The sequence below is a fragment of the Lactuca sativa genome, chromosome 4 (genome assembly GCF_002870075.4).
Source record: "Lactuca sativa cultivar Salinas chromosome 4, Lsat_Salinas_v11, whole genome shotgun sequence".
Lineage (NCBI taxonomy): Eukaryota > Viridiplantae > Streptophyta > Magnoliopsida > Asterales > Asteraceae > Lactuca > Lactuca sativa.
This window is the reverse complement of record NC_056626.2, coordinates 313271516-313281204: the sequence shown is the minus strand read 5'-3', so window position 1 is coordinate 313281204 and position 9689 is coordinate 313271516. Positions and strand designations below refer to the sequence as shown.

Sequence of the window (9689 nt, the reverse complement as noted above, 5' to 3'; positions counted from 1 at the left end):
ACGTTTCCGCCGTTCCTGGTTTTGGGGTGTGACATCTACCCCTCCCTCTTTTGTTGGCCCTAATTGGCACATCTGTACACAATCAACCAAAATCAACAAAACTTACATACACATATAATCGATCCTAGAAATCGGAATCTCTCCCGACATCGTTCCAAAAAACACTCTTCTTCTTTCACCCTCATTAGTGTCCATCCTCATGCTAAACCATTTGCACCACCCTATTCTGCATTCATAGTTGTAGAAATGTCGTCGCGCTCACCGATGGTTTGATTTTTCACAATCAACCTCAATACCCTACAAGCAACGAGTTCAATATCATGGATACGATAACTACATGGAAATCGAGAAAAAATATGCAAAGTCCTTAAAGTTCAAGAACTCATCCTATCTCAACGCACTTCATGGTTTCTTCTGCTTGTTTAAACAACCTCTCATGTAGACTCGACTTCAAACAATTTGAAGCAAGTCGTTTCATTCTCAAATTCCTACACATTTTTGTTGTTTTTGAACACCTAGCTAGTTCAAAGAATCCTTTATTGCAGACTTACAGGAAAAACCCTAATTCAAATCCAACAAGAAAACGAAGCTCTCATCGACCAAATTGACCATGCTGTCACCAGATTAAGAAAGCTCCTAATGCCATTGAACATTAGACAACTAGGGCTTAACCATCTTCAGATTGTCAGAGAGTTTGGACTTCCAAACGACTTTGAATTCTGGGTGAGGTTTGATTTTGAGCTTAATCAAGATGAAATTAATATTATTTAACAATATATATAGAATTTTGTTTTAAAGAAGAATAAAATTATATTGGAATATTAATACACATGGATGCCACATAAGCACCTTATACTAGTAAAGTGAGTCTATTTTGCCATGTAAAATGCCAAATGAGCTTGGCAACTTAAAAAAACAGCTAAAATATTGTATTAACAATTTAACATGTTAAAAAAAACAAAAAGAAATTGGTGAACTTTTAAAACAAATGCAAATTTTTTTACATTTTCCCAAAACTTAACATACAAAACTGAAATTTCTGTAATACTCGGAGATGATAAAACATTAAAACCCTAGTCTCTAGGAATACGACTCTCTCCGACCATCATCCGCCGGTGACAACTCACACTCTTTCCGGAGATTGACGGTAGCGCTGTACATACAGTTTATTTGGAACGAGGTACATAGATAAACCTTTAGTGAGATTGAGAATGGGGGGCGGCGAAGGTAGAGATGGAGATTGGGAGTGCAATGGCTGTGGGAACAGAAATTATGCGTTCAGATCGTTCTGTAACCGGTGCAAACAGCCCCGACTCCTTGTCGACCCCAAATCCCATGCCGATTCAAAATGGCTCCCTCGTATCGGCGATTGGATCTGTACTGGTATGTTTCCTTTCACGACTTAGTGTGTGTTGATCCATCTATAGCGATGTAATTCTCTGTTTTTCGTTTCACTTTTGCAATTTGTTTGCGATCGAGACGGTTTCACGATAATCCGAAATTTTTTTTAACTGAATCTCATGAGTATGGAGTCTAGATAATCAACCACTTTTCTTCAATCTTCAAATTCGTTTTTCTATCTAGATTAGAAACCTTCCATCATCGAGTTCAGGTTATGTAGTTTGTGTTTTTGTGTATGTGTACATTTTGGGCTGTGGTTCGCGTGCGTATTCTTGGATTCTTCCTGGTGTGTGGTGTGTGTTGTGCAAATTCCAATCGATCAAATTAGGTTGCACTAACAACAATTATGCCTCTCGAGAAAAGTGCAAAAAATGTGGAGAACCAAAGGAGGTAGCAGCTCTTCCAGCACACGCAATGCCTTACTTCCCACAAGGAGTACAAGACCACAGATTCAACATAGGATTGCTTGCCAATGGAGGTCTACCTCTGAACCCTAACTGGCTTCTAGCAGGAGGAAATGACAAATTTAGCCTTCAAGCAGCTATCACATGGCCAACCCATTTGGGTGCTACTGTTAATGGTATTGGTAATTCCCATAATACCCCTAATCCACTTCCATATATCAACCAAGCCACCCAGGTTATGGTCCAGAAAGGGTGGCGTAATGGTGACTGGATATGTGCATGTGGTTTTCACAATTATGCTTCTAGAGCTCAGGTATTGTAGTTATGAGTTTGATTCTATATGTTTGTATATTGTTGTTATTGTGCATCTGATTTTGGTTCTTTCATTCTTTTGATTTGTAGTGTAAAAAATGTAATGCTTCAATGCCACCAGGTAATAATAATAACTTAACTTCATTCTTTATTCATTCTCACACTAACAACAATGGTAACTAAACCCTAATTATCTTTATGAAGCTTTGGGAACAAAAAGGTTAGCATCTGAAGAACTTGTTCAAGATTGGGATAACAAAAGATTGAATGCTGGACAGGTGATTTGTGATTATAACAACTTTCTTAAATAGGATTGGAAGAATTTGAGTTTGTAATGTTTTTGAATATGCAGAGATTTGAAATGCAACATTCGTATCCAATACTTAGTCAGTTACCGAGTTCCTCATATTCATCATCTAGCCAGATGGCGAATTTTGTGACCAATCAGGGAGATGGTGTCTATCCACTGCAACTTAGCTTGCAAACACCTCAAATGGTGTCAATGGCAACAACACTACCTGGGAAAGGGTAATTTAGTAATTCTGATTGATTCTTTTTGATTTTTAAATGCATTTAGTTCACTCTGTGTGTGTGTGAGGGAGGGAGAGGGAGTCCTATATACGTGTGTTTTATCTTGTTTGGGTCCAAAATATTCTATTGGCATGTTTGATACACCCTCTAAAATGTTGGACTCAGTCCAGATGTGGACTCAGTCAGAAGTTCTAACTTAATCAGCACTAACTCAGTCAGCAACTATCAGACGACCCCTAAAGCATTATTTTTCATGAGGTGTAACATTCTAATTTGTATTGAAAGTAGACATTTCTAAGGATAAAGAATAAGGAGAGAAATGCATACAAACTAAGCTAATAAAAGGCAATTATTTTTCACCCCAAAGTTAGAAACACTCCGAAAAAGAAAGAATGCATTAATTGTTATTTTTGCATCAAGTTTGATTAAAGCTTTATGTTAAACGTAAAAAGTAAAAACCATAACTATATTTTATGCTTAAAGCTTACATATTCGAATTATGTATCTCAGGAAAAACACATGAAGTAGTTACTATTTTAATCAATTATCAATAAATTGTTTGGTTGTATTAGAAGCTTTTGAGATAGTATTTATGCTTTTTTGTGTATGAAATGTTGTTGTGTTTGTTAGATTGTGATGAAGTAAAATATATTTTAAGATATGAAATTTTGTTGCCCCACATCAGCGTTATTTAGTATCACAAACATAATTTAATGCTTATACGTCCTACAAATTTTAAAATTGTGTACTTTTTATTCTTTTAAACTAATATATTTTCAATTGTTACAAAATTTTCCACGATTTTGTATTTAAATCTTTATAAATCTATCAAAAAAGTTATTTTTTATTTAGTTACAACATGTCTAAACTTTTGTAAATATTCATTAAACATGTGAAAAAAAAAATATAGAAAAATGAAAACCTCAAAGTAACCTTTTACAAATTCACCCTCATTTATTTTTTCCCTTCCATTTCCTCATGTGTGTTTTCACTGTTGTAAATATTTTTTACACATCGTTTATTCAAACAACAAAAACAAGAAAAAAAAATAGCCTTACTTCAAGAATAATTCCAACATTTTATATGTTGAAAATTACCAGGGCAAAGCAATGGCGTGATGGGGATTGGATGTGCACTAATTGTCACAATCACAATTATGCATCTCGCTCCAAATGCAATAAGTAAGTTTATAGTAAAAAAAAAATCTAAATGCAATAAATAGCAACATATTTTATTTATTTGTTTATTACAACATTGTAATATATATATATATATATATATATATATATATATATATATATATATATATATATATATATATATATATATCAACAGAGTACTTTTAAAAACCTATCAAACTATAGCATTTGTTTTTTAAGTTTATTTCTTTTTTGAACATAATTTTTTTTATCTAGTCATAGCATTATATTTTCATTTATTTTTTACATTACGATATTGTATTTTAAAAAATCTACCCAATTGTAGCAATAAAAGTTGATTTGTATATGGATGACATTGCTATAAATGGTTTTCTATTTCTTGCATATATAAGTATATAACCCTAAAAAAAGTAATATCGTTGATTTTAATCTACAAATCAATTAATGATTTTCAACTTGTGTTTGTAGGTGTAACACACAAAGAGAAGGACCTAGTCTCTCAGTTGGTGTTGCTTAGTCACCATGGAAAAAAGGGTTAAATGCAGGAAACAAGAATGTACTTTTATATATTTGTTTATTACAACATCCTACTTTTATTTTCTCATATTATAACATTGTACTTTGAAAAATCAAATAAAAATATAAAAATGATGTAATTGGGAAAAAAATGAGAAGGGTTGTTATAAATGAACAAATAAATGAAAGTGCATTGCTATTTGTTTTTGCATCTAATCATATACACAAAATACCATTTTGAAATGTTGTAGTAGAAGATTATGGTAATGGGTGGTTTGATCTTGATGAGTGGTTTGTTTCCTTGTATGTAGACTTTTTGAACACGTGAAGGAGAGTGTATGTAATTAAAACTTGATTGTTTTTATTTATTTGGTAATTTATAAACAAGTCTTTGATTCTCTTTTTTATATATAGATAAATATTTACTAAAAGAATCTTTACAACAACAAAATGTGGTACTTACTAATTCCATCAGGACGCCTAAAGAAGCCACAGAGAGGACATGCTCCTTTTTAACAAGTCTGCCATACGTATTTATGTTTTTAATTAAAGATAGAAGTGACGGTTGCCATATTCATTTTTATTTCTATATTTTGGTATACAGCATCGTGTATTTTCCTACGTGACGACTCGTTTTTTGTTATTAGAAAGTATACTAGTCGCACGTCAAAGAATCAGTTGAAGTTTTATTTTTTATTTTTTATTTTATTGTTTTATTTTTTTGATCTTTGGTTTGTAATTTTAAATATAATTTCTAGTGTCTTATGGCAGAAAGAAACGTCTACATCACACTTTGAAAAATTATGGGTGTCATGAGACTTGCTTGTGTCCAGGTGGCCACTGTTGTCATCCTTGGTGCCATGGTGTTTAGGGTTTTCTCAAATGAGACTTGCTTGTGTCCAGGTGCCATGGTGTTTAGGATTATTGTTGGCAAAGCGGTAAGGAGTAATTATCTCAAATGAGAGGTCATGAGTTCAAGTATCACTAGGAGACATATGTGATGTTTAGGATTAGATTAGGAGGAGGATAGTTTGACGTTAAAAAAAAGTAATAATAATAATGGCCATTGATCACAATGACAAGAATTGACGGGTGTTTTCCAATCTAATGGCTATTTCTTTAAAAAAAGGCAGAAAAATGCATAAAAATAATTATATATTAGCTTCATAATCGATTTATGTCTAGTTTAATAGTTTCTGTATGGGAAAGTGTTGTATGGGAAAGTTTTCTGACTGAGAAAAAAACCATATTGTTTGATTGTATATCTGATTGACTTTGGTGAATAATGAAAAATGACAATATTAACCTGCTGTTCTATACTGTTTTAGATGAAGTTGCTAAATAATTTTAACAACGTACAAATTGTCATACAAAATCAAAGTTACACAATAATCATGTAAAAATCAAAACATAATGTCGATTAAGTTGTTTTTTTTATTTTTTAATTTTTAATTTTTTTTATTTTCAAGTTGATGTTACATTGTTATTCTTTCTAGCAATTTCAATTTATTTTTTATAACTCAACATGTGATTCTTGACCTAGTTTATGTCCGATTGTGGTAGGATAGATGAATTTTTTTAAAAATATTAGGATGATGGTGATGTTGTCAAAATAAATAAATAAATAAATAAATAAATAAATAAATAAATAAATAAATAATCCAATAAAAAAGAATAAAAAAACTAACTAAAAGAAATTAATAATCCAATAAAATAATATTTATTAACATATAAATATTATACATTTATAAATAATATTTATTAATATATAATAATCCAATAAGACCTTAAGCGTGACAAAAATGTAGAAGTGATCATCAAATCTGCAATAGCCTTCTAATCCGAGTCCTAGGATTTGAGACATTCCAATCCAAAGCAACAAGAATCTTGAGCATAAAAGTCCATGAGGCAATTTGGGTCCTTGATATCCAAAACTCCAAGCATAATTGCCCTTCATTGAGCATAAAAGCACATCCCAAAAGTCTACAAGAAGTCCAAACCCTACATAAAAACCTACTTCGGAAAATAAAATCCGAATCACTTCATAATCACTAATAACTCCCCCTCAAAGTCACATCGGTCTTTAATCATAAAATATTATTCACTACGAAAATGAATATCCAAAAAACTTTCGAATACCCATATCGAAATCTCTCCCCTATTTATAATCGAAACATGATTATAAAACCTCCAAAAGGGAATGAGAAAGTGATCATTATGGATTTTTCAATGAAATACTCCCCCTCGATATGTGACAAAAACTCAAAGCTTCAAATCCAGAAAACACGCAAAATATGACAATTTACGAAATCTTGACTTCCCGGACTACTTTTACTTGAAAAATGAACAAAATCTGTTCATATTGCTGGAAAATGTATTGTAGAAATGACAACTTTGATATCTTGAGAAAAATCTCCAAAATTTGGAAAGATTTTAGTTTTTGGGGTATAAACTGTAATTAGGCTGAAATTAGGGACAATATGTGAAAAATTGTTATCTTATTCGCCAAAACAATTTCGATGCAAAAACATGTAACATAAGTCGATCATCCTCGTTGCAAAATAGATCACAACATTCGTTACGATTGCGAGCACCTATTCAACCACTTGTTATCCAAAATCGACATCCATCCATTGGTTATCAACCATTCGATACCAAACCACTCATTATCAACTTGCGATCTGTTTTAATTACGAGAGTTATGTGGATTTGCAAAGTCAATGTTTAACATCCTGTTTTGAGAAGTTTCTTATTTCGGGATTTCAGACAATAAATGGATCAAGTAAAGGTGTGGGACTTCAAGGGAATATGGTTTAGACTCTATTGGATGTTAATAATATTAGTTATGTGATCTAAGCCCTTGGTTTGTGTTTTGGAGCTAATGGGTAAAATGAGAAACGTTATATGTTAAGCTTCTTGTATGGATTATGGTTTTTAGTTCGACATGTGTCAAACAAAAATTAACTAGATAGAAGTGTGGGGCACTTCAATACTGTGACAACCTGAAATTTATTCCATCACCGTAACCCATTTCCGTTAATAAATATATTTTATTATTATTTTTTTCATTAACATTTGGGTTAGGCAAATAAATTAATGTTTTTATTTTATTTCATAAGTGTTGAAACGAAATAAAAACACGTGTAACACCCTCGAGTTTATTTGTGGAAAAATTTTAGTTTACGACTAAGCCGGGTTACGACCATTTAATCGGGTAAAATTTTTAAACTCCGTTTAACGTCGGTATGGGGTGGATCCCCACCTGGCCGCCAACTCAAGCCCTATATAAGGGTTGAGTGGCTTTCACTTGAACCTTTTCTCACTCCTAGAAGCTTTCTCTCTCTACTCTCTCTCTCTCTCTCTCTCTACAAGTGAGTTTTGGCCAAGAAACACCCCATTCAAGCTCCAAATCCGTAAGTAATCATTCCTAGCTTGTTGTTTTGCTTTGTGTTCATGCAAATTAGGGATTTAACCACCCAAATACCTTAAAAACTAGACTTTATGGTTGGGGAACACCTCCCAAAACCGTAAACTCCTATAAGGGGGTTTTGAAGCCCCAAAATCCCTCCAAAACCTTTCTAATGCTCATCTTTGACTTGGAAACTTGCGTTCATGAAATTAGAAACCCAAAATCATGCCTTTAAGGGAGTAAACATGAGTTTACGTTCCATGAACATTCATGAACCGTAAACACCAAAACCGTAAACACCATAAAGGGTGTTTTGGTGTCCCTAACTCCTTCCTTAGCATGTTTAATGGACTAGAAACTTGTATGAATGAGCCTAGGACCACAAAATACAAAGGAAATGTTCTGCCCAAGGGTTTATGGCCGTAAACCCTAGTGTTTACGACCGTAAACTCCCAAGGAGTGGTCCAAGGACCGCAAAATCTAAGGGAGTACCCCTTTTGAACCCTAATCCCTTCACAAGCCTTGGATTTAACCTTAGAACCCTTCCTAGTGATGTAAGAGACCCTTAAGCACACAAATACACTCCTCCCATGAGTTTACGGCCGTAAAATCATGGGGGAATTGGTCCTTCAACCGCAAAATCACCTAAGGTGGGTATTTGAGGAGTAAACTCCATAGTGAGGCCTTACACTCCTTCCTTTCAACCCAATAACCTCCTAGCACTTGACCAAAGCATTTTCTTCGCATTAGGATGTCTATACGTGTTTAATTAGTGTCTTAATCACTAATTATATGTAAACATATGTCTTCATATGTTACTAGGGTCATAAAGTGTGTTCAAGTCTTCACTTGACACCAAGCACTCAACCAACACTTCCATCCGATCCACTCGCTGCAGGTGAGTTCATACCCCTTAATCAACCTTTCAAATGTTTTTAAATGCTTTTATGGAGGGAATACAAGTTGAATCCAATAATTTATAGTATCAATCACATGTGATTTGTAGCTTACAATCATAAAGGATATGTATACTTTTAACCATTTTGCCATCAAAACTGCTTTCAATGTTTCAAATTCATTTTCATGATAATGTGTTATAAAAACTATTTTCAAAATTCTTTTAAAACTTATTATGTTTCTAAAATATATATCCACACCAATATATTTATATAAGTAAGACTTGAAGGACTTAGGATCGATAGCTCGCCTTATTTCCTGTTCTTGTTTGATTGGGGTCTTAGGGTAAATTGTTATCCGTCCGACTGTCGTTGAATTCTAAGTTATATATTGTATGTATTTGTGTTGGATATGAATACCTTCACTCAGTTCAATACTTATGAGTATCCAAGAATGACTGTAACATGCCAGTTAACTATAATAGGTATAGTTAAGATTTACCACTCCTCACTACTATTACTATGATACTTATCACGGTTAGTGCTATTATGAGTCACTACATGTTAAGTACTATACATGATGAATACTATATGCTATACAAAGAAACATTTGATACATTATACTGAGAAGCACACTATACACTAATACAAGAGAACACACTAAAACAAAATGTGAGACACTATCTCTCTATACGACACTTTACTGCGTCCTCACCGTGTAACCTTAGTCTCCTGGAGGGAGAGCGGGCTCTACGTGTATAGATCTATACATGGAGGTCACTCACACATCCCGACTGCTAGCTACAGTCCGAGCCGACTAGGCCTAGGGATGATAACATGCTACCACATTACATATGACCTGGAGGATCATGATACATTCAATCGCCTATCCGCATGGTTACATACACATTCGGAACCCTAAACTAACAAATTACGAATTAAAGGTAAAGTAGACTCCCTGAGGTGTATTAAATACATATCACTACCTAGAGTCTGTGATTATTTACTATCCAGTTGGCAGTAACACTGCTGGAGTAATACAATATTTTCCCATTTACTT

At 33.4% G+C, this 9689-nt stretch overlaps 1 protein-coding gene across 3 annotated transcripts; it reads left to right on the top strand.

The window, feature by feature from the left end:
• Window positions 1-1038: 1038 nt before the first annotated feature.
• On the top strand, window positions 1039-4523 carry LOC111915400 (RNA-binding protein involved in heterochromatin assembly dri1). Of its 3 annotated transcripts, none has more exons than XM_023911062.3 (7): window positions 1040-1383; window positions 1765-2118; window positions 2208-2238; window positions 2322-2395; window positions 2470-2645; window positions 3749-3829; window positions 4277-4523. In XM_023911062.3, exons 1-7 carry the CDS (start codon window positions 1234-1236, stop codon window positions 4323-4325), a joined length of 915 nt encoding a protein of 304 aa, XP_023766830.1. In that variant the 5' UTR covers window positions 1040-1233; the 3' UTR covers window positions 4326-4523. The 3 variants fall into 3 exon arrangements, with proteins under 3 accessions (XP_052626579.1, XP_023766830.1, XP_023766829.1); XM_023911061.3 differs by having other exon boundaries at window positions 1041-1383; window positions 1730-2118; XM_052770619.1 differs by lacking the exon at window positions 3749-3829 and having other exon boundaries at window positions 1039-1383; window positions 1730-2118.
• Window positions 4524-9689: the final 5166 nt, after the last annotated feature.

Coding starts and splice junctions, on each gene's coding strand:
- LOC111915400 (XM_023911061.3), top strand. CDS start 1,212: ATGGGGGGCGGCGAAGGTAGAGATGGAGATTGGGAGTGCAATGGCTGT. Junction 2,119..2,207: donor ATTATGCTTCTAGAGCTCAG/GTATTGTAGTTA, acceptor TTTGATTTGTAG/TGTAAAAAATGTAATGCTTC. Junction 2,646..3,748: donor ACAACACTACCTGGGAAAGG/GTAATTTAGTAA, acceptor GAAAATTACCAG/GGCAAAGCAATGGCGTGATG.